This window comes from Chinchilla lanigera, unplaced genomic scaffold (genome assembly GCF_000276665.1).
Source record: "Chinchilla lanigera isolate Chin_1 unplaced genomic scaffold, ChiLan1.0 scaffold00057, whole genome shotgun sequence".
Lineage (NCBI taxonomy): Eukaryota > Metazoa > Chordata > Mammalia > Rodentia > Chinchillidae > Chinchilla > Chinchilla lanigera.
Genome location: NW_004955458.1, coordinates 5465621 through 5489452, shown reverse-complemented (window position 1 = coordinate 5489452; position 23832 = coordinate 5465621). Strand labels below are relative to the sequence as shown.

The window sequence follows — 23832 nt, the reverse complement described above, 5'->3', positions numbered from 1 at the left end:
AATTACCCCCACGGGTAAAATAAAAAAAAGTCAAAAGATAATGCATACAACACGTCTGGGTAACACTATGTTTCTTTATTTCCAATGCGCTTTTATGTTCGGTATCAGTTTATGACTCACAACAAACTTTCGAGGTAGGTGGGTGGGTTCAGAAAATTGCCCAGGGTCTAGAGATGAAGATAGAGTCGCTTCAACAAACAGAGTAAATATTTGTTGAATGAACAATTCATTCTGCTGCGCACCTGTGAGCCAGGAACTGTGTTAGGCTTCAGGGAGTTAGAGATGAATAAACCTCAGCTGTACCCTTCAAGGTAATCTAATGGTAAGAAAGTAAGGATCAGACAAATGTCCACCCAAGACAAGGTAGGTCCCATAAGAGGAACACATAGAGGTCGGGGAAAGATGGAGTCACATTCAAACAGGCTCAGGAAAAGCTTTTTACAGGAAAGTGGCAAAGAATAAGGAAGATTTTTGATGTGGAGCATAGCCCTTTCCAACCAGGGAACCATCATAAAGAATGGGGAAGTCAGGAACCTTGAGTGGACTTACAAAACAAAAAATAGGCCTTTGTAATTTGGCTCGAGGAGCACGAAGTGAATGAGAGGTAGTTTGGGATCACTGGAGAACAGACTGAGCACCAAGCAGAGGAGCCTGTTCTTGCTTCTACAGGCAATGGAAGCTAATCAGAGCTGACTTTGGAAGACTGCAAGAGTTGGCAAAACAGCTTGATGGTGAGAAATGATAGCAGAGGCCCAGAGGAGGTATGTGCCTAAGCAATAAGTGAAGAAAAACCCCAACCAGAGCACACACAGTGGGAAGAGGCAAGAAGTGAAGGAAAATATATTACAAAGGAAGGACTGATGGAGGTGGGAAAGAAAAACCAAAGAAGAACTTAGTACTCGGGCCAGTGTTCTGCACAGCAGGATGTTCTGAGATCAGGGCTCCAGCTTTGGAAAGGAGGAAAAGTTATGGCTCAAAAGGCAGCTCTGCAGAACTGGGAGGACTTCACCCAATTAGTGCCATGGTCCTATTAGAGTTTTCTGTCTAAAAGCAAGAAACAGGTGGTGTGAGGCCTTTTCCTTTTCACTCCCCAGCAAAAGCTAAGTTTGTTGGATTCAGAAGAGATCATTTTATACTCATTTTTTTCCTCTTTAAAAAATTCCAAGCCAGGCGTGGTGGCAAACACCTGTAATCCCAGCACTCGGGAGGCTGAGGCAGGAGGACTGTTGTGAGTTCGAGACCAGCCTGGGCTACAAAGTGAGCTCAAGGCCATCCTGAACTGCATAGCGAGACCCTGCCTCAAAAAAAAAAAGACCCTATCTCAAAATTAAAATTTTGAAAAGTGTTGGGGATATAGCTCAGTGATAGAGTGCTTGTCTCAGAAGGCAAGGCCATAGGTTCAATCCCCAACACTGAAAAAAAAAAATCCACAGAATTTGGTTTTTTTGGGGGGGGAGTTCCGGGTTTGTTTGTTTTGTTTTAAGTCTATCCTGTATAAACAGACAACAGACAAGAGCAGGACCGGATGTTATCAGAGACAGTCTGCAGCCACTGCTCAAATGTGTTATTTACCTCCCTGACTCCTGAAACTCCTGGGCACCTTCCCATAACAGGAGCTAGGAACCTCCTCTGCGCGGAAACGTGAGCACTGCCAGGACTCTCGGATTCTCAGCAAGCAGGCACCTCCCTGTATTTGCCCCAGACTGTCTGAGGGAATCAGAAAGGAAGGAGGAGAGAAAGAGGGGAGAGGAATTGATCCTTTTTGGTCCTCACGTTTACGGTGCTGAAGGGACGGCTTTGGAGATACGCAGTTCCTTCACTGGGACAAGGAGCTGAGACAGGAGAGGTGACATCAAGCGGGTCTCACTTCCCTGTGCCTGGCTCTATAGATGTTCACATTCTCATCCTCATCCCGCTGGGCCAGCTCCAGTTGGAAGTGCTGGGGCAGGAGGTGCTGAAAGAAGCTTTCTGTCCCATGCTCCTCTCTCATCTTGGAGGCCAGATAGATGGTGCCGTGGGGCCCGCACAGGTGTTGGAGGGTCCCCAGCAGCAGAGGGAAGGTGGGCTCCAGGTACACGATATCCGCCCCCAGCACCAGGTCATAGTCTCCCGGGAAGACATGCTGGTCAATCCCCCACGACAAAGCGCGGACCTGGGCCCGGCCTGGAGCTGGCAGATTAGCCTGGACGTTGCCCTGGATCTGCTCTAGGGCCAGAGGCAGGTCAGTGATGGTAACATCCCCCCCTGAGAGAGAGCAAGGGGGAGAAATGCAAGTCAGAAGGCCCAACCAAGGGCTCTTGGCTCCAGCCTGGAAGGTCCAGTGACCTCAAGGCCGAAAGGCCGATGTTTTGACAGCCCGAAGTCCACGGTGACTTCTAGTGCCCCTAACTCCGTGTTACCCCACTGGCATTCTCCTTACTCTACAATCTACACCATCAACATTCTCTCTGAGCTAATTTTCAACCTGTCTGCCCCACACGCAACTATCAGATGTCAGCAGAAGCCCGGGCAGGACTCTGCGGAGAGGCTACACACCTACCCCCCTGACACAAACCTGTCTGCAGGGGTCTGGAAAGCCTCCCAGAAGACGTGACCTCAGCTGAGCCCTAAAGGACAAGCAGGAGCTACTCAGGTGCATTTCCCAAGCAGAGAAATAGTGAATACAAAGGCCAGGCAGGGAAGCAGCATGGCATATCCAAGGAACGCTGTATCTTTTTTTTTTTTTTCCTTTTGGTACTGGGGATTGAACCCAGTACTGGGGATTGAATTTACTGAGACACCTCCTCCAGCCATTTTTAAGAAATTTTTTAAAATCTTGAGGCAGGCTCTTGCTAAACTGCTAAATTGCCAAGGCTGGGCTCAAATTTGCAATCCTCCTTCCTCAGCCTCTCAAGGCTGCTGAGATTACAAGCAGGCACTGCCGCACCCAGCCAGAAAGCTGCATCTCAGGAGATGTGGAAAGGAGAAAAATGCCAAGACATAAGACTGGAGGGTTACGCCATGCTAATCATAGAGGAAGAAGTCCAAGAGATTCAAGTTCGATAATGAAGGTAAGGGGTCTTCAGAGTTAAAGCAGGGAAGCCAGGCTCAGTGGCTATAATCCCAGCGTTCAGGAAGCTGAGGCAGAAAGATCGCCGTGAGTTGGAAGCCAGCCTGGGCTACATAGTGAGTTCTAGGCCAGCCGGAACTACAAAGTGAAACCCTGTCTCAAAAAAACATAAACAAAAGAAGAGTTAAAGCAGGAGTGAAGATTAGCATTTCAGAAAGTTTTATCCGTGCAGTAAATATATGTATTGAGTACCTACTAAGAGCTAGGTAGGTATACAGTGGGGAGCAGAACAAAATCTCGCCTTTCCTTGAGTTTCATTCCAGAAGTAGATACACACATGGTCTGCAAAAAATCTAATCACACTCACGGTAAATATTATAGAAAGAGAGGCAGGAAATACAAGCCTTCATTCACTCATCTGTACCATGTCCCTATATTTGCCAGGTACTGAGACTACAGCAGATGGCAGGAATCCCCCCTGGAGCTTACAGCCTAGTGGCAAGAAATGGAAGGCAACAATGAAATACAAAATAAAAAAAGTTTAAGGGGCTGAGGATTTAGCTCAGCCGCAAAGCGCCTGCCTGGGTACCGGAGAAAAACAAAAAACAAAATTAAAAAATAGGGGTCGGAGATATAGCTCAGCAGCACAAGTGCCTGCCTGGCAAGCGCAAGGTCCTGAGTTCAATTCCCAGTACCTCAAACAAAACAAAAACAAAATAAAATACACTGCATGTCAAATGACAGTAAGTGCTACAGTGAAACACCAGGCAGGGAGAGGGGAAAAGAACTGCCTGAGGGTCAGAGCAGGGAATGGAATTTTAAATAGGATGGTTGGGGTAACCTCACTAAGCAGGTTACGTTTGGGCAAAGCTCTGCAGGCAGCAGTGGCGCGTGGATCTCTCAGGCTAAAGTCTACCAAACCACAGGCCAGCAAGCACCGAGACCTGAGGCAAGACTGCACCTGACAGGTGAGAGGGGTCGTGGGGGAGGCAGCAGCTGGAGCACAACGAGTGAAGAGGGTAATAGCAGAGGTTGGATCCCAATCAAGGAGAAATTTGGCTTTTAGTCTGGGTGATATGAAAATCAATGGATCCTGGGCGTGGCAGCGTGCTATAATCCCAGCACTCAGGAGGCTGAGGCAGGATCATTGTGAGTTAGAGACCAGCCTGGGCTACAAAGTGAGCTCAAGGCCAGCCTGAACTGCATAGCAAAATCCTGTCTCAAAAAGAAAAAAAAAAAGTTTTAATCCAGCCTGAGCAACTAAGTGACTTAGTGAGACCGTTTTAAAAAACAAAACCAAAAAAATACAAAAAGGGCTGGAAATATAGTTCAATGTGAAACCCTGTATTCAATCCCCAGGACCACACCCCCCCACACACAAGCATGTACATACGCACATACATGTACACACGCCAAAAAGGAAAGAGAACAGGTCATTCTGACTGTTGGGTGAAATAGACAGAGGTCTAGGAGGCAACAGGGAATCAAAGCAGGTCGACCAGTCGGACTACCTGCTGCATTCTAAGCAAGCAATGGTGCTGACTTAGGCTAGAGAGCTGCCAATGGAAATACATGAGAAAATTCACGCGATTCTTGGGAAATAAAATCAAGTGATTCTTGGGACTGGGGATGACCTTGTAGTAGAGCACTTACCTAGCACACAGAGGCTCTGGGTGCAATCTCCACTACCACAAAAAAAAAAGGAAGGAAGGAAAGAAGAGAAGGGCAGGGAGGAAGAAAGGGAGGGAGGGAGGGAAGGTGGGAGGAAGAAAAAGAGAAAGAGAAAGGCAGAAAGAAAGAAAGAAAGAAAGAAAGAAAGAAAGAAAGAAAGAAAGAAAGAAAGAAAGAAAAAAGAAAGAAAGAAAGAAAGAAAGAAAGAAAGAAAGAAAGAAAGAAAGAAAGAAAGTTAGTTGAATAATGCATATGGGGTGAAAATGGGCATGGCGAAGTCACAGGTGATGTCAACCTGAGCGTGGCGGTGGCACAGGCCTGTAATCTCAGCACCGGGGAGTCTGAGGCAGGAGGATCGCTGAGTTCCAGGCCAAGTGAGACCCTCAGCTGCCTGAGTGCTGGGGTAACAGGAGTGCACCATCACCTACCACACGCCCAGCAACACCCTGATATTTGAATTGGCAGCTAAATAGGGGATAAAGGAAGAGAAGGCAATCTAGGAGCAAGTGAAAGTAGGTGTTCCTATCCCCAGAGATGCCTTTGTCTCTTTTTGTATTTACTTGTAGATTTATTTTTATTGTTCTTGCAGTACTGGGGATTGAACCCAGGGCCTTCACACTGAACTACATCCCGAGCCCTTTTTTTTTTTTTTTTTGAGACAGGGTCTCCCTAAGTCACCAAGTTGCCCAGGAACTTGCAATCCTCCTGCCTCAGCCTCTCAGAGTGCTGGGATTACAAGCATGTATGCCACCACATCTGGCTTCTGTCCCCTTGTAATACGACTACCTGAACGGCATCCACCCACCCTTCACGGAGAGGTGCTGACACACCCTCTGTTCTTTCTGAGTCTTCTTTGTTCACCCTGTTCACTTCTCCACCTCACAGAGCTCCCCCTAGATGGAGCCACAGGGAGACGCAGTAGACACAGCCAGAGCATGTCCACCAGCTCACCACAGCTCTTCCAGGGTGGCATCTCCCCCATCTCCCCACTAGACCCCAAGCTGCTCCTAAGGGAGAGCAAATCTTCATTCACTGCTGAATCCCCAACACCCAGCATGATTCTTGGTACACAGAGGACTCGGCACACATATTAGTTGAATGAATAGAAGAACGAGCGTCTGCCTTTGGGAAGACTTTCCTTAATGCGACCCAGTAATGCCCCTATGAACAAGTACATGCTAATCTAAGTGACTTCATACGTGTTTTTAAGTGAGTGTTCTCTGTACGGGGTTTTGTCTGCCCTCTGGATTACTAACTTAGGGAAACCTGTTTAGTTTCTGGTTCTTGATAAAACTGATGAAATTTTGTCCTTATCCTTTCCTTTCTAAGGTCTGAGGTGCTTAATGCTTAGTCCTTGCTTCCCAAAAACTCACTCTCGCCCTCCAAAATTCCTGTCTATTTATCTCAGCAATAACAATCTACCGACTCTAACATATATTCACAGGCAAGTTAGGAAGCATTCATGAGGTTTAACATCAGCAGGTTGCTGTCCTACGGGATTCCCCCATATGTGCATTTTGACAGAACACCCGAGGGGCGTTTAAATGACAGCATTCTCCGTGAAGTCACGGAGAGCAAAGAGGTAGACACAAGGCCCGGCTTTTATTTGCCCCCCCCCCCAAATCAACTGTCCTGGGGACTTTAACAGCCAGTTAGGTCCGGGTCACTCAGGGAAATGGGGCGGGGGGGGCGGTGATAAAAGGAAGGGACTGGGCTGGGTCTAAAGTACACCCCTTTCCTAGGACTGCACACCCTCACCCCGCTTCCCGCCGCGACGCCAGCTCACGCACCCTGCAGCGCTGCCAAGATTCCCACGATGCCCGTCCCCGCGCCCAACTCGATCACTTTCTTGCCGCGAAAATCCACATTTTGGCTCTCGAAATAGTTGCACAGGCTCAGAGCCTACGGGAGGAAAAAAAAAAAAGGCAGAAAAGACCGTCGTGGAGATGGCTCCATATGGCAGAGCCTGGACCGCCGAGCCCCGCACCGGGAGCAGCCCCGTCCTCACCGCGTCCCACACGCGCGCCGCCACCCCGAGGCGGGACCCGAAGTTCTGCGTGATGCTCAGTACGTGGCCACAGAAGTAGAACCGGCTCCTCTCCGAGTAAACGTCGGCGAAGAGCCCGACCTCCCGAGGGAACACCGACTCGGGGTCCGACTCCGGATCCCGGCGGGAGCGGGCCATCCGACCGAGCCGGAGCCCGGGCACCGCGGCGGGCGCGCGGGTCCCGAGCCTGCGGCGGGGCGAGTTTGGGGGCCGCAGGGCGTCCTGGCTCCGCAGCCGCACCGAGCCCCGCCCCCCCGAGTTTGGCCTCCTCCCTCCAGCTGGACTTCCTGTAGGTGGAAGGAGGAGCCGCACCCCTCGCCCGGTGCTTAGGGCACGCGGGACGGGACCCACGTCGGGCCGCACTGGTCAGACCCCGCAGACCTGGCCGACGCTGGGGCGGAGAAACCATGCTTCACTGCACCGTGGGAGAGAGGGCGCCCAGGACTCTCTCACTTGTGGGGTGCACAGGTGCCTGCTGCCAGCGTGCTAACCAGGCCAGGCAGAAGCCTGCTAAGGGAGGCGGCTGGGCACCTCGGGCCCGCCGGGCCGGCCAAGTTAGAGACCAGAGGTGCAGAGCTGCCTCCGCCTCCCGCCCGCGCGGGCCTCGCAGCCCAGCCCAGTCGAATTGGCGCGTGGGTCTTTAAGGGGCGGGGCCGGCGCTTAGCGCGCGGCTGCGTCATCAGCTTGCGCCTGGGGCCTCGGTCTCCACGTGGATGCCGTGGAACCCGGGCCGCGCGCCATGGCGGGAGCCGAGACTGGGAATGCAGCGGGAACCGAGGCTCCGCAGCCCCAAAAGCGTTACTACCGGCAACGCGCTCACTCCAACCCCATGGCGGACCATACGCTGCGCTAGTGAGCGAGCGGGACGCGGGGCGGGCGGGGTCCCTCCCCCGGCCCGGAGAGCGCGGGCGCCGGGACGATGGGGCGGTCCGGGCGGGACCGCGGAGGATCGGCCGCCGACGTCGGCTGGGGGTGGGTCCGCGAGGTCTGGCGGAGGGCGGAGTTGGCCGGTCCGGAGGGGGTGTGGCATCCTGGCCTTAGTGTGTAGCAGCGCCAAGTCTAGGAAGGGAAAGGAATTGCTGCTGAAACTAGAGTGAAGAGGGTCGTCGTTGCCATCTTTCGGTTTTGTTTGTTGGGTTTAATAAAAAGGCAAACATGCACAATCCTCCCCACTCCTTACATGGTGCTCTCCCTGCAGAGCACACAAATGACGTTGGATCCCAGTGCCTGAGGTCCACATATGCCCCATGAAGGACAGCTGCCCGGCCAGGGTTCTATCCACCCGTAAAGCGGAGATGGGCAGCTCAGCAATCATGAGCCTCGCGACGGGCCTGTGGTTCACCCCGGGTGTTAGGGGGTCTCCACGGCACCTGCTGGGGCCGCAGGGCCCGCTGTTACAGGTTTTTGAGAAACCTTCCTCCCATCTACCTCTCACCCGCACCTGCCCACGTACACGCAGTACCATCTTGCAATGGCGCGACCAGCCTGCTCACTCTTTTTACTCTTTTCAATAGTCCCGTGAAGCCAGAGGAGATGGACTGGTCTGAGCTATACCCGGAGTTCTTCGCTCCACTCTCTCAAAATCAAAGCCATGATGACCCGGAGGACACGGAAGAAAAACGAGTTCAGCCCCAAGTGGAGTTTGCAGACATAGGCTGTGGCTATGGTGGCCTTCTAGGTAACGGTCTGGCCCTTTCTCTGGAGCGAGGAGAGACCTAGGTTCTGCCCCATCAGCAGGTTTTTGGTAGCTGCTACAGTTGACCTTTCCCCTTTGGACAGACGCTGGTGACATCAAAGTGAAGAGCCTCCATCGTTTCTCTACCCTGGGTCTGTGGCCTTTGCCCTGGAGAAGGGAGGGGGCTGCCTCAAATGGCTGTTAAACCCTGGGTTGTCCTGTCTGGCTGCAGTCCCAGCGTGAGCCGTTTCACCTGCCAAGTGCTGGGTCAGTGAGCCAGTCAGCACAAGAGTCAGAGATTAGCTACTGTGGCCAGTGATCCTGAACTGTCTCTCTCAGGGATTCCACCAGCTCCCCTCCCTCACAAGAGCACGTTTTCTGCTCTCCTCTTATGTATTTCAGGTGCCCCTTGTAAGTACTGTCCCAGGCTTGTATGGCAGTTCACAGGGTCTAGCTGAGTTGCCCAGGCTGGGCTTGAACCTGCAATCCTCCTGCCTCAGTCTCCCAGAGTACTGGGATTACAAGCATGCATCCCCACTGCCAGCTTACCTTCTTAGATCTATGATCTTGAGCATTTCTAGCTCAGTGTTCTCCCCTTCACAGTCTGCTACACAAGATTATAAGGTTTAAATAAGACCATGTACAAAATCACTGTGAAAACTCTAAAGCAAACTGTCAGGTATAGTGGCACACGCCTGTAATTCTAGCACTTGGGAGGCTGAGGCAAGAGGATTGGGAATTCAGGGTCAACCTGAGTACCGACCTAGCTAGTTCAAGGGCAGCTTGGACTATGTAGAGAGACTCTATCTCAAAAAAAAATGTAACAGGGCTGGGAATAAGGCTCAGCTGCACAAGCGCCTGCCTGGCAAGTGCAACATCCTGAGTTCGATTCCTGGTACCAAAAAAAAAAAGGGACAAATTTTTTTAAAAAAGGAAAAAATAAAAATAGAGAAACAAAAAAAATGCTAGGTGTGGTGGCCCACGCCTGTAATCCCAGCACTCGGGAGGCTGAGGCAGGAGTATCGTTGTGAGTTTGAGGCCAGCCTGGGGTACAGAGTGAGTTCGAGGCCAGTCTGAACTGCGTAGTGAGACCCTGTCTCAAAATGACAATAAATAAATAAATAAAAATACAAAAAGGAAAGAAAACTGAAGCACATATAAATGAGAAAGTGCTCTCCTGCATTTTCTTCGTAGAAAACGATACATAGTAAGTATCTCTGTCCTTACTCCCGACTCTGGCAGTTGGGGGCTGTGGCCTCCTTTCCTGCGCTGACCCCTTTGCACGCCCAGGAAGTATGAGGTTGCTGACCCCCTGCTATTTCTGTGTGCAGTGGAGCTGTCGCCACTGTTCCCAGCCACATTGATTCTGGGCCTGGAGATCCGGGTGAAGGTCTCAGACTACGTACAAGACCGGATTCGAGCTCTGCGTGCAGCCCCTGGAGGCGGCTTCCAGAACATCGCCTGTCTCCGTAGTAACGCCATGAAGCACCTGCCTAACTTCTTCCGCAAGGGCCAGGTGGGGAAGGGCCTGGCTGAGCAGGCGGGCAGGTGGGCAGGCGGGCAGGCCGGGCACTCACAACCCTGTCGGTGCTGTCTCGCAGCTGACGAAGATGTTCTTCCTCTTTCCTGACCCCCACTTCAAACGGACGAAGCACAAATGGCGCATCATCAGTCCTACACTGCTAGCGGAATATGCCTACGTGCTGAGGGTTGGGGTGAGCCGGGAGTGGGAGGAGGATGGGGCGAGTGGCCTGTGGAGGGACCCTTCGCTGAGAATTAATTGGGGATCCACTTAGGCTGCTCAGCTGCACGTAGCCCCGTCAAGGGTAATTTCGCCTGTGCAGGGGCTGGTATATACCATAACCGATGTGCTGGAGCTGCACCAGTGGATGTGCACCCACTTGGAAGGTCACCCCCTGTTTGAGCGTGTGCCTTTGGAAGAGCTGGTAAGCGGGCCGTCTTTGCAAAGATGCAGACCCTTTTCGGAGTAACTCTGTATTCTTAGAACCTAGGTCAGGGCCAGGAGGAGCGGGTGGGAGTCTGGAGGCCCAGGACAGTGTGAAAGTTGGGCACGCTTCCTTCTCCCAGAGCGAAGACCCCATTGTGGGACATCTGGGCACTTCAACCGAGGAGGGGAAGAAAGTTCTACGCAATGGAGGACAGAGTTTCCCAGCCATCTTCCGGAGAATACAGGATCCCACCCTCCCGGCAGTGACCCCGAATCCCACCCCGCCTGGTCACTGACTGTACCCTCTCTCAGCTGGATCCCATCTTCCATGAACTGGAAAGAAAGTCAGACCCCCTGACCCTCCCAGCTGAGACTGGGGGAGCTGGGAGGCTTCGGTCTCTCCGAGAGCTTAGGAGAACCTGCGTTCACGCTCCCAGCGCCGCGCAGCTCCTTGTCCCTCCCTGCCAGCACAAAGAAAAGAAGCTGACTTTAAAGGACCTTGGACTGGAGGGTTTTTTGGGAGGGTGTGGGGTCTTGCTGTCCCTTAGCACGCCCTTCTCAGCTGGAGTGAGTGAGGAATGCAGTGCCCCGCTGTCTAAACTGTCTGCTTGGCTCAAATTACCTGTCCAGTTGTGTTTACTTTGCAGTCCTGGGGATAACACATGAGTGTGCACACGTGCTCACGCTGGCTGCTGTTTCTTAGGAAAGGCCAGGGTGTGTATCACATGCCTCCTCTTGTTCTCCTTGCCTAAGACTTTTTTTGTTTTTGTTTTTGTTTTTTTGTCTATTTTTGAGACGGTCTCGCTGTGGAGTTCAAGCTGGCCTTGAGCTCACTTTGTAGCCCAGGCTGGTCTCAAAGTCCCAATGATTGTCCTGCCTCAGCCTCCTGAGTGTTGGGATTACAAGCGTGTGCCACCATGCCCGGCTCCCTGCCTAAAATTTCACCTGGCAATCAGCTTTTTTGTTTTTTTAACAGAGTCTTGCTCAGTTGCCCAGGGTGGGCTCAAACTTGTGATCCTCGTGCCTCAGCCTCTCAGGGTGCTGAAATTACAGGTGTGCACCTTCAGCCTGGCTCTGTGCTCCCTTTGTGGTTACTGTCTTTGGAGAGCCCCTGGGAGGGTGAAGCTGTGGAGACCCGCTCCTCCATGTTGACCTTGGATTCCAGAACTTCGGAGCTATCTGGCAGAAGGTCTGCTATGAGGAGGGAGAAAGGGAGGGGCTAGGACCAGGGCGCTAGTTTTCTTTATTTTTGGTTTTTTGGTTTTTCTCCGGTACCAGGAACCGAACTCACGACCTTGCACTCGCCAGGCAGGCGCTTTTGCCGCTGAGCTAAATCCCCAGCCCCTAAACTGGAGTTTTCTGAACAAAGTGGAAAGAGGCTGCTGCACAGAAGGCTGTCCCAAGGAGACAGAGTCAGCTGGAGATTCCAAGCCTGCACTTAGCCCTTGCGCTGCTATCCAATGGCCTAGAGTTAATATCCAAACTTGTGTGCTTGCAAAAAAGGTCCTTCATTTCTGTTCCTCGGGCCTCAAATTCCCTTGACTGGAAGGAGAGGGCTTGTTCACCCAAGAAACCCCTCTCCCCAAGGAACAAATGCCCGGAAGCATTTTGGCCCACGTGTCCGGTGTGTCAGGCACAGGGAAAGGAGATGTGACTAGTGCGAGGAAGTTCTCACGTGTGCAGAGCAGGATGTGGGCACACCTGTGCCTCATGCTTCATGGAGGAGCTGGAGGATGGAGAACGTGGGAGGATGGGCCTGACGGAGCTTGGCTCCCTGGGGAGGTGGCGGCACTAGCGGAGACCACCTCGTGTAATCCCCACTAAATCGCCTTTCCCAGGAAGAGACCTTGAGGCCACAAACCTAGGGCCCTAGCTCCAGAGAAGTTGATAGACACCCCTCCCCTGAGGCTCATTGCAACATGAGATCCCAAGGAGCCAAGAAGTCAGTGTTAACCCCGCCTACCGTGCCTAGGTGCTAATCTCCAATACGGACCATTTGGGGCGAGGGATTGGCTGAGGAGCTTCGAGAGGGGGGCATGGTCACCGCCTCACCCAAGGGTTAAATAGGGGTTTGGGCAAGCCGGCATGATGCTCCGGAGAAGCAGTCTCTCACGCTGTCTCCCTGAGCTGGACCATGACCCAGTCCTTCAAACTCGGCTCCAGAGTGTTCCATCGCGTCCGCTGTGCGCCCGAGCTGGGCGCCTCACTAAACTCCCGCGGCTCCGACTCAACACCTCGGAGCCTGGCGGACATCCCAGGCCCCTCCGTGCCTAGATTCCTGGCTGAACTTTTCTGCAAAGGGGGTCTGTCGAGGCTACACGAGCTACAGGTAGAAGCGGGTGCCGTCGTGCCTCCTGGGACCCAGAGCTGTGAGGGAGCTGCTTTGCTAGGGTGGGAAGGTAGATGGTGTGGAACGCGGGGCGAGGGGAGCTGGCAGTGATACTCGTAAGTTAGGGGACAGGCGTGCTGGGGCGCGGAGGTGGCTTCATAGCGGTAGTCTGCCCCAGCATCCAGCGTGGGTGTCCCTTGAGCGCCTTCTCGCTGGGCAGCGGTCTGCAGACCCTACACGAAGGTCCGGGATGAGCGCAGGCAAGACAAAGCGCGCAGTGTTCCCCGCTTGTTTGACTTAAAGCTGCGCTCCTTTGACTCCCTGGGAACTCAGTCTGAGAGAGCCGGTCCCGGTGGGGAACCCTCAGGGTTTCTCCACCTCAGCTCAACCCAGATGAGCAGAGAGGTCCTGGACATCCGCTTTATGCAAAGTTCCTCCGTTTGTCCATCACACGCAAACTTCCATGGGACGGGAGAGTTCACAGCATCCGAAAGTTTACATTAGTCGGGCACTCGAGAGGCTCCGCCCGCGCCCTTGACGTTGGCACCGCCGAGAGCCCCCAGCCCAGCCCGGTGTCCCAGCGTCCGCCGCGCCGGTGCTCCCCAGGTGCAGGGCGCGGCGCGCTTCGGCCCGGTGTGGTCGGCCAGCTTCGGGACGGTGCGCACGGTGTACGTGGCCGCTCCTGCGCTCATCGAGCGGCTGCTGCGGCAGGAGGGACCCCGGCCGGAACGCTGCAGCTTCTCGTCCTGGGCGGAGCACCGTCGCCGCCACCGGCGGGCCTGCGGCCTGCTCACCGCGTGAGTCCTCGCTGCCCCGCGCCCCGCGCCCCCGCCCAGTGCCCTCCCGGGCGGGTCGCCACGGCGCCGTCTGTGGCGCGGGGCTTAGGGGAGGGGCCTCGGTTTCCCCACTGTCCTGCATCTCGGGATTCTCCGTTCGGTCGCGTCCAAACTCAGGTGAAGCCCGGCGCTCGCCCCGCCTTGTCCAACAGGTGCGATGGACGAGGGTATCAGGATCTAGAGTGATTGTGACTCAAGTTACCCGGGCGCCGGGGCGGGAAGTGGGTAAAGGGGAAGAGAAAGGGAAGACGGGCGCAGGCAAGGGCAGGTTTCGGTATCCAGGGGGTCGGACGCAATCCTCCCCCTGCGCGCCGCTGCCGCCCAGTGGAGCCCCCTGACGCGCCCCGTCCCCACCGCGCAGGGAAGGCGGAGAATGGCAGCGGCTCCGCAGCCGCCTGGCCCCGCTGCTCCTCCGGCCTCAAGCGGCCGCTGGCTACGCCGGGCCCCTGGACGACGTGGTCCGCGACCTTGTGCGGCGACTAAGGCGCCAGCGGGGGCGCAGCCCCGGGCCGCCCGCCCTGGTTCGGGACGTGGCGGGAGAGTTTTACAAGTTTGGGCTTGAGGGTGAGTCCTAAAGCGGAGGGAGGGGCAGAGGTGGGCGACACGGGCCGGGTGCCCCTGTGCCTTGACTGCGCCCCCTTCCGGCCAGGCATAGCCGCGGTGCTGCTGGGTTCGCGTCTGGGCTGCCTGCAGGCCGAGGTGCCCCCGGATACAGAGACCTTCATCCGTGCGGTGGGATCGGTGTTCGTGTCCACGCTGCTGACCATGGCAATGCCCAGCTGGCTGCACCGCTTTGTGCCCGGACCCTGGAATCGCCTCTGCCGAGACTGGGACCAGATGTTTGCATTTGGTAAAGCTCAGAAGCAAGGCGGGCATGGGGCATGAGAAGCTACCCAGGGCTAGTGCGGTCAGCACGCCTTCTTTCCACGCAGCCCAGCAGCACGTGGAGCGGGCAGAGGCCGAGATAGCCAGGAGGAACCAGGGCAAGCCCGGGGAAGACATGCCGTCTGGGGCGCATCTGACCTACTTTCTTTTCCGGGAGAAGTGGCCTGCCCGGTCCATCCTGGGGAATGTGACAGAGCTGCTGCTGGCTGGAGTGGACACGGTGAGGTGCCCTGGTGCTCGGAGCCCCGCCTCAGAGTTTGGCTTCTCTTGTTTCTGGGGCCACTTTCCTGCTTCAGAAGATTCCCTGTGTAGACCAGCTTGGGTTAGCACCTCCTTGGCCCCAGGCTGCCGCATATTCTGCCCCCTCTGCTGGGTCCCCTCCTAACACCTCGGACGCTTGCACCTGTCCGCTCAGGTGTCCAACACACTCTCCTGGGCCCTGTACGAGCTCTCCCGGCATCCTGAAGTGCAGGTGGCTCTCCGCTCTGAGATCACCGCGACCCTGGGCCCGGGCTCCGGTGCCCACCCGCAAGCCGCCGCGCTGTCCCAGCTGCCCCTGCTGAGGGCCGTGATCAAGGAAGTGCTAAGGTGAGGCGGGGAGAGGGGCGGAGTTAGAGAAAACGCGGGGGCATGGAAGGTGGGCGAGGAGAGAAAGATGGCCGAACGTGGGTGTGGAAGTTAGAGGCGATGAGGGGGGCTGTAGCCCCCAGCCTCACCTTTGTGTCTCTTTTACTTAACCTAGATTGTACCCTGTGGTACCTGGAAATTCCCGTGTTCCAGACAAAGACATTCAGATGGGTGATTATATTATCCCCAAAAATGTGAGCAAAACCAACGAGCCCCTTTTCCTGCGCCATTCCTCACTGTCACAGGCCCCAGCTCTGCGCTCAAACACTTCCCCCAAGCCCTTCAAACACTACTGACCCGAGCGCCTGTCCCTGGGTACAGTGGGCCAGCAGAGAAATTCTTCCACAAGTAGCCCCCAGAAAACCTCCCTATCTGCAAGCAGGGCCTGCCTTGGTCCCACCCCATGGATCCTCTTCTTCGGGTCCCCCCACCCAGGCTTCCTGGGCCTAAACTGACAGGCGTGTGTTCCTCCCCACCAGACACTGGTCTCTCTGTGTCACTACGCCACTTCGAGGGACCCTGCCCACTTCCCAGAGCCAAATTCTTTCCGCCCAGCTCGCTGGCTGGGGCAGAGCCCAGCCCCCCACCCATTTGCATCTCTTCCCTTTGGCTTTGGCAAGCGCAGCTGCATAGGAAGACGCTTGGCAGAGCTTGAGCTGCAAATGGCTCTGGCCCAGGTGAGTGATCTAGGCTTTATACCAATGTCCAGACCGGAGAGACCCAAACCCTCCCAAGCTGTGAGCTCCTGTGCTCTCACAAGCACGGGAAGACGTATAAGACCTAGCAGACCTAATCTTCAGAAATATAATAATCCCATTATAGGCCTTGTAAGCAAGGCTATTTGGACCATGTTTCACTTTTATAATCTGTTCCTCTCATTGACTAATAAGTCCCTTACCAGCCATAGGTGTCACCCAACATTGACCGTTCTAACACTAAGAATGGCCTTCAGGAATAAATCGCACCATTCTGGATCCCCCTCTCCTACTAATAGCCTTCTCTCTCCCCTCCAGATCCTGATCCATTTTGAGGTGCTGCCCGAGCCGGGTGCTCCCCCAGTCAGACCTATGACCCGGACTGTCCTGGTGCCTGAAAGAAGCATCAATCTACAGTTTGTGGACAGATAGCCATTAGAAGGAAGCTGTCGTCATCACCTGCTGTCATCACAGCGCTTTATTAAGCACAAGGCCAAGAGATTCACCTTCCCCTTGAGGCCTTCTGACCAGAGTGGATAGAGCAGCCACGGCAGATTGAAGTATTAATTTGACCTGACTCAGTAGGGCCAGAAAAGCACACTCACTTCTCCCGGCCATACATGCACCCTTCAAAGGCCAACTCAGACGTTAACTTTTAATGCTGGATGGACTGAAGGACTCTTCCATCTCTCCTCTGGTGCCTCCACTGCATTCGTTGATGCTGCTGGCTAAGCATTTATTGTGCATAAGCCAAGTAGCTGCATCCGATCTGTACCTGGCTGGTTCTCCCTCAAGGCATGTGAGCTCTTTGAAGGAAAGGATGAAGTACTATTTGGTAGTATATCCCCAGTCAGGGGCTGTCTTGCCTAGGTGATACCATACCCATTTTCACATTGAATCTGGACCACGTGGCAGAAGGGATAGCAGCAGACCAGACTGCCTACCCTCTTCTTTCTTCATCTTCCCCCTAGGGATCTGGCCTAGCCTGGTTTATGATGTTTTTAAAAAATCTCCGTGGTGACTGGGGATGTAGCTCAGTGGTAGAGCACTTGTCTAAATCTCCTTGGTTCTCTGACCACCATTAAGTGGGCTTGTCGTACCACTTAGCTGCCAGGCAGGTGCATCTTTGGGCCTGTTCTTGCCCAGGACCCTGCTTTTGGTATTTTTTCTTTTTAATATTCATAAGTTTTGTTGATTTTTTTTTTTTTTTTTGGTCTTCTTTCCGGTACCGGGAATTGGACTCATGACATCATGCTTGCCAAGCAGGCGCTATCCTGCTGAGCTAAACGCCAGCCCCTTAATATTCATAAGTTTTGAAACAGAAATAAATGTTTCATCCTTGACTTTTGGCTTACTTTTCTCACTCTCCCTGAAAGATCTCAATGCCCCTCTCCCACCTTGCTTTCTTAGCTCCTGGGAGTGATTCCCATAACAATGGGAGGTCTGGGTGCCTGCAAGCACCCTTTACGGCCCACACTCAGACATGTTTCTGTCTGTAGTGGACAGAGCCAAGTCTAGTTTGCTTCCTATAAGAGATTAAGGGGGTGGTGGTGAAAAGTAACCGTAGGAGCTAAGTTGTAAAGTGGGTTGGGGAGCTAGGTATTCGCAGAAATGGGCAGAGGCAACTGACTCTTTGGTAATAGAAGTCCTAGAGGTGAAAGACACCCTATATTGGCCACTCTGCCTTCTCTGGAAAAGCTACTCCAAGATGATTTCCTTCAGGGAAAGACCAAAAACAAAAATAAAAAACAAAAACAAAACAAGCAAAAAACAAGCAGGGAAGTGGAGTCAGACAGGATAAAAGCTGGGTGTGAGGGTAGCCAGAAGCCCTGGGGCACCAAGGCAGGAGAAGCAGGGTGGGCCAAAGAAGCCTGTTTCCCTGACTCAGCACTCTGCGCTCTCCACCCCCCAGAGGCTAGGCACAGTACTCCTCTTATGCTGTATGCGGATTAACTCATCCTCCATCCAAATAAATCTCTCAGCACTCTGCGAACCTCAATCCATATCCCGGATTACCCTCCCTGTGTCTGGACTTGCCTCTCCTCCTGTCCTCCCACCCTTCACATTAGCTGGCTAACGATGGAGATTTCACTTTACACCTCTTGCTCCTCCACACCATTTCTACCCCTTTCTTGGACGTATCTCCTTGACCACAGAAATTCTACAGTCACCAAGTCTTCTGTGGGGGATCAAACCATGCAAGATCTAGAGGGGCAGGGCATGCTGAAGTCTCACCCAGGGCTCCAGGGTGTGCATTTACTGTACCTCTTTTCAATTCTTCTACGTTTCAGTCTCTACCTCTACTCTCTTATCATCCAACTCAACTTGGATCTAAAGAACTTGATTTTTAGCAGATTTGAGCTTTAAGGGAGACTAAAGTTCAGCCTGCGATGGGATCCTGTCCCTTGGAACCAGTCCTAAGAGCTCTGCCCACCCACATGTCCCGCTGGGAAGGAAGAAGTGCCCCGCTGGAGAGTAGCAGTGCCCATGACCCCTTTCCTGCGAAGACTCAAGTCAGAAAAAAGGAAAGAGGAGACCAGGGCCCCAACCCCCACCCCACACTCTCCATTAGGGCTGATGGAGCGAGGGTTATATTGGCTGGAGGACCAGAGGGGAAATAAAGACTGCCTGTGCTCTTGGGTATGTCCAAGATTCCACGTGGATCTATCACAGGGGACAACCCAGGCCTGGCACAGAAGCCCCACGTGTCCCATCTACCTGAGACCTCTCTCTGCCAGTACAAGTATTAGCAGTCGTTCTGCTTTGCCGTCTTCCATCCGGTTCCCACCAGCTCTTCTGTGAGTGGAAAATCAACATTCTGACCCTTCTCTCTCCCCAACTGGAGAGTGTAGAGGAATATGTCTCTGGGAAAAGTTCCCCACTGGGGGGATGGAGGGTTCAGCTCTAGTTCCCTCTCCACTCTGATACCCTCAGATACTGGAAGCGATGTGCTTCAGCACTCTGAAGTGAATCAGACCCCAATCGGGCTTGGATTCCTACACCCCCAAGCGACTCTGGCTGCCAGCACCATGGACAGCAGCCAGCCCTTTTCCACCACCCCACCCCACCGCCCGCCCACCGCCCCCGGGGCGAGATTAAGGTTGACTATGCACAAGAAAGCTATGTGGGCATTCAGAAAAGCACCATTGTCTCCAGAACATCCCAAGGGAACACGCAGAGCAGGACGTCCCTCAGAGAAGGACCAATAATAAAAAAAGGCCTCTGGGTCTGATTTTAGCAATGTATGAAGGAATTATTTTAATTGCTGATGAATGGTTCACTTAAAAGACACCATCATTCATATAATACACAGCCCCCACGCTTCACAAGAAAGGGACCAGGCTTCAGATTGACCCACTTTTTACCCTCCAGTGCTAGGGATCGCGCCCAAGGCCTTGTGCACGCCAGGCAAGCACTCCATCACTCAGTACTCCTCCGGCCCACTGAGCCACTTCTCAACCAGTCCTCCCTACCTTTTCTCTGTACACAGCCCTCCAACCACAGTACCTTTATCAACACTACTAGCTGGGAACACCAGGACCAGCCCTGGGAGCCTGGACTGCCGTGGAAATGGCTTAAACTGGTGTCAGACACGCATAACATTGGGAGGCGTCCCTCCCACTCACTTCAGATGGGTCCAAGTGCACTTGCTACCACTTTCCGGGTGAGCACAGTCCCTGGGAAGGACTGCTAGCGCTCAGATGGTCTCTAGAACAAGACAGTGGGCTCTCCCCTTCCCCTAGACCCCAACATTCAGAGGAGTTCTCGTTCTTACACATAACCACAGTCCTTAACACGTGTGACGTCTATCTTCCGTTTCCGTATCACTATGCCACTCAGCACAGAACTCCAACGCTCTGCGCAACTCCCGAGGAGAAACACGTTTCGGCATTTGTTACCCAGCTACTATTTGAAGGAGACCATCTTTTCCATGCCATTATTGATTTTCTTTGCAATGGGATCCAACCTGTCTTTTACTTATCCTCATTCCAACTCTATGAGGTAGACAGGAAAACCATAGCTGAGAGATGTTTCGCTAAATCCCGTAACCGGCAGGTGGCAGGTCCAGCCCTCCTTAGCTACCTTTGCGCGCTGCCATCTAGCAGCCAATGGGAACTATTCACCAGCAGGTGGGAGCCACGCCTCCAAGTCGGAACCCACTGCTGCATCTGGGACTTGCGACCTGTGCAGAGAAACCTCCCCATGGCTCCTAACCCTCCAGAGAAGCCCCGGATGAGAAAGGAGTCTCCACGTGCATATAAATGATTCTTTATGCCCTTCCCCCATGCAATGGGGGGTGGGGCAGGGGGAAGTCCCCTGCCCTCATGCAGGGAATGGGAGGTCCATGTATACTAGTCTTATTGCCAGGTGCCCTGTGGCCATGGGGTGGGGAATGGGGGTCTGCAGCCCCTTTCTTCTGGCATTGGTCCCCCTTCACCAAGTCACCGCGGTGGAGCCAGGGGGCTGGAAGGCCCTAGGAGCTGAGGTAAAGACGGTTCTTTCCAGGGAAGAAAAGCGGCTCTCCCCCTCCTGCTCACTGGCCATCTCAGGATGAGTATGAGGAGCTGTCAGTGGGGGCTGGAATGTCATCCAGGTGTCTCTACCCAGTGGGCAGCAGAGGCCAGAAAATGTCTCCAGCGAAGGCGCCCAAGGAGATCCTCAGTGGTGACAGCAGTGCCCCACCTTGTCCAGCTGGCACCTCCAGCGGCCAGGAGAGCTCATCCCTGGCGGATCCACTGACTTAAGACCCCCGCTCCTGGAGTCCAGGTCAGACCGTGGTGACCCGCATGACCACCTCTCGGCCAGAATGGGAGCTGGAACGGGCATCTGGTGGCCGCAGCTGTCCAAAGAGGTGCAGGATTGTGTAACCACAGCGCTGAGGCAAGAGCGTCCGCATGCGCTGGGCAGCTGGGGGACGGCTGGTGGCCCCCGCAGGAGGGCCCGTCCGTGAGGTCCTGGGGCCTGGCTTCCCCGCAGTCCCTCCCCCCGCATCTCCTCCTATGTCCTTGGTCTTATCGTAATTCAGGACTTTCCACTGCTGGTTCACTGCCTGCCAGCGCTTGAAGATTCGGTAGACAGAAGAGCCTTCATGGACGATGAGGCCTGAGCAAGAGGAAAAAGAAAGTAGGGTCAAGTGCTGCCAAGACCTAGGCCACAGGGCCTAAGTATGCATCTTAAGGGTGAGAGGGGCCAGGCATACAGCTCAGCGGCACAAGCGCCTGCCTGGCAAACACAGGGCCCTGAGTTCGATTCCTGGTGCCAAAAAAAAAAAAGAGAGAAAACACACCTGCAAAGGACGCTGAGAAGCAGGGAAGGAAGCAGCCCCAGAATAGCCTGAAATACATGTCTGTATTTGTTTAACTGAGTAACCAATTTGACAGTAACAATACATGGGGCTGGGGATTTAGCTCAGTGGCACACTGCCTGCCTGGCAAGCGCAACGTCATGAGTTCAATTCCCGGTACCGGGGGAAAAAAAAAAAAAAACAATATGTAATACAACAACCATTGTTAATTTCCTATCACCTTGTCTGAAATTCTGTATTGCTTCTATTTTTGAGTGTTGTTTTGTTTATGTCTGTCTTATGCTTTCATTCTTTATCTTTAAAATTAAATCAGGGGGCTGGGGATTTAGCTCAGCGGCAAAAGCGCCTGCCTGGCAAGCGCAAGGTCGTGAGTTCAGTTCCTGGTACTGGAGAAAAACCAAAAAATAAATAAATAAATAAATAAAATTAAATCAGAATAGCCTTGAAGGCCCCAAAAGCAGAAAACACAGCCATGACACTGAGGAACAGGCTGGGAGGTGTGAAGTGGGCAGGAGGAAGACGGTGAGCAGGTGGGGGACTGAGGGCGCTCACCTATGCACACAACGTCCATGAAGCCGTACATGCCGTAGCAGATTTGAAAGAGCAGATCCTGCCGCTGCCACTTGGCTGAAGGGCTGAGTGAGGACCAGATGAGCCAGGAGATGCTGGCCACGAGGAAGAGGGAGCCCAGCACGATGGCCGCGATCTGCACCTTCTCGATGACCGTCAGGGAGATGGCCTGCCACTGCGGGCGAGAAAGGGCTTGAGTCACAGAAAGGGACGGCGGGCGGGGGACGGGCAGCTCGGAGGACAGGGCTTCAGGACTCTTCCCGATGCCCTTTTGGCCGGATTCACACGCTTCCTCTGTGCTCTGCTCAAACCTAAAACAAAGCATTTGTCTAACACTATTTTATTTTCTGATGGATGATGGTACTGGGGGCTTAAACCCAGCTTTTTTATTTTTAAATTACCCAAGCTAGGCTCAAACTTGCCATCCTCATGCTCTGTCTCCCAGAATGCTGGGATCATAAGCATGCGCCACCATGCCCAGCTGTCTTATTTAGAAAAGCAGGCTCTGAAGCCAAAACATCTAGGTCTGAATCCCAAACTTAACTTCATCACTAACTGGCTGAGTAACTTTGGGTATTTTAAAGTCCCTTAGTGCATCAATGTCCTCATCTGCAAAACGGGGATAACAATGATACCTAACCATTATGATTATTATGAAGACTAAAAGTTACTCCAAGGCGGGCATGGTGGCATATGCCTAGCTGGAAATCCTAGCACTTGGGAGGCTGAGGCAGAAGGATCGCCTTGAGTTCAAGGTCAGCCTGCACTACATAGCAAGACTGTCTCAAAAAAAAAAACAGAAATTGCAAAAACAAAAAAAAACCCAACAACAACGAAAGTTACTCCAAATTTAACATAGAGAAAATTCTACATGTTGGCTATCATCAACTTTATCATCTTTTCGTTTTCTTTTGTCCCAGCGTCCAGAACAGGACCTAAAACACAAGTGGCACCCAGTAAGTGCTTTTGTGAATAAAAGAAGGATTTACACAAGAGACTGCCTTAATGGGGTGTGTGAGGGGTTGGCTTTGGGAAAATACTAAACAGATAAAACAGGCTCCCTAGACTGTCTCTGATTCGGAGGGCTGCCTCCTCTCTCACACCTCACCTGCAGCGGGTTCTTGGTGCTGATGGCCAGGACCTGGTATTTGAAGTAGCAGAGTTCACAGCTCCAGGAGCCCCTCTCGCTGATCCAGCGGATGAGGCAGGGCTGGTGTGTGCAGCGCACCGAGCCGTCACAGCGGCAGGGACTCAGGAGCTCCCCCTGGAGGAAGAGTGGGGAGGGGTCCCGTCAACGATCACCACCCGGACCCGACTCGGCCGCGCTCCTAGAGAGGGAAACCTCCTCTTCAGGTCAGTCATTCTCTCGCCTTAGAATACTCAGGCCTTTCACCCCAAACAGGACAAGAGGCTAAGACTGCAGCAGTAAAGGTGGTGAGAGCTCAAGGAAAGCCTCCCATACCAAGGCCCTGAGGAATGGGAGTCGGAGGGAAGACAGGGTCTTCTCTTTTTCCTAAAATTTGGAGCGGTCGTTAAGACTGCCCCTAAGAAGGCTTCCCCCTGGAACGCGGAGGGAAGGGAGGACCAGAGCCTTAAGCCACGGTTCCCTCCCACACCCCATCACTAAAGCACTGCACAGCGTTTCAGACTTGGGGGAGCGGGACGGACGATGGATCTCGGTTTCCACGCATGAAAAAGGGGAGAAATCCTCCAGGCGGGAGCGGAGCACGTTCGCCTTCACCAAGGAGTCACTACTCACTACGCAGAGACAGCCTCTGGCACTATCCCGGGACAACTCTGCCCGTAAAATTTAACAAAGGAGCCTCCCTGGAACAAAGTGGAAACTTGCAGACGGCGGCGAGCGCCAAGTGCACGGCCGGGCGGCAGTGAGGCAGGGAGCCGGCCGGGCCCTGCCCTCGAGGAGGAGCAGACCCTCTGGTCTTGCTGCTCACCTCGGAGAGAACAGGTCCCTCAGCCAATGGCAACCCGGCGGTCAGCCGAGCGGGTGACAAGAGCCGTCCCCGGCTTACCAGGCACGAGGGATGCTGAGCCCTGCCAGGTCGGAGCCCCACCCATTCCTGGGGACCCCTGACCCCCAACCCAAACACGCACTCCAGGAGTCGCCCCAGCCGCCCCGCTCACCGCGTCCCCGCTCGGGTCGGGCCGGCCCAGCCCCGCAGCCCCGCCCCCGGCTC

General features: G+C 53.8%; 4 protein-coding genes across 4 annotated transcripts; 2 read left to right on the top strand and 2 right to left on the bottom strand.

Annotated features, from left to right (window-relative positions):
- Positions 1–1412: 1412 nt before the first annotated feature.
- Positions 1413–6929, bottom strand: Mettl21b (methyltransferase like 21B). The gene is made up of 3 exons (XM_005397419.2): positions 6729–6929; positions 6511–6622; positions 1413–2244 (listed from the first exon to the last, which is right to left on the bottom strand). Exons 1-3 carry the CDS (start codon positions 6903–6905, stop codon positions 1853–1855), a joined length of 681 nt encoding a protein of 226 aa, XP_005397476.1. The 5' UTR covers positions 6906–6929; the 3' UTR covers positions 1413–1852.
- Positions 6930–7488: 559 nt separating this feature from the next.
- On the top strand, positions 7489–11008 carry Mettl1 (methyltransferase like 1). Its single transcript, XM_005397420.2, has 6 exons — positions 7489–7619; positions 8282–8445; positions 9774–9958; positions 10044–10157; positions 10287–10388; positions 10531–11008. Exons 1-6 carry the CDS (start codon positions 7507–7509, stop codon positions 10684–10686), a joined length of 834 nt encoding a protein of 277 aa, XP_005397477.1. The 5' UTR covers positions 7489–7506; the 3' UTR covers positions 10687–11008.
- A 1443-nt stretch (positions 11009–12451) lies between these two features.
- Positions 12452–17049, top strand: LOC102011841 (25-hydroxyvitamin D-1 alpha hydroxylase, mitochondrial). The gene is made up of 9 exons (XM_005397416.2): positions 12452–12719; positions 13326–13516; positions 13917–14119; positions 14205–14405; positions 14488–14660; positions 14856–15028; positions 15183–15261; positions 15547–15744; positions 16081–17049. Exons 1-9 carry the CDS (start codon positions 12525–12527, stop codon positions 16192–16194), a joined length of 1527 nt encoding a protein of 508 aa, XP_005397473.1. The 5' UTR covers positions 12452–12524; the 3' UTR covers positions 16195–17049.
- A 2966-nt stretch (positions 17050–20015) lies between these two features.
- On the bottom strand, positions 20016–22901 carry March9 (membrane-associated ring finger (C3HC4) 9; the record flags this gene model as incomplete). Its single annotated transcript, XM_013521025.1, is given in 3 exon segments — positions 20016–20865; positions 21620–21812; positions 22746–22901. Coding segments are annotated over 3 exon segments (684 nt in total), but the record flags the coding sequence as incomplete, so codon positions are not given.
- Between the last annotated feature and the right edge of the window lie 931 nt (positions 22902–23832).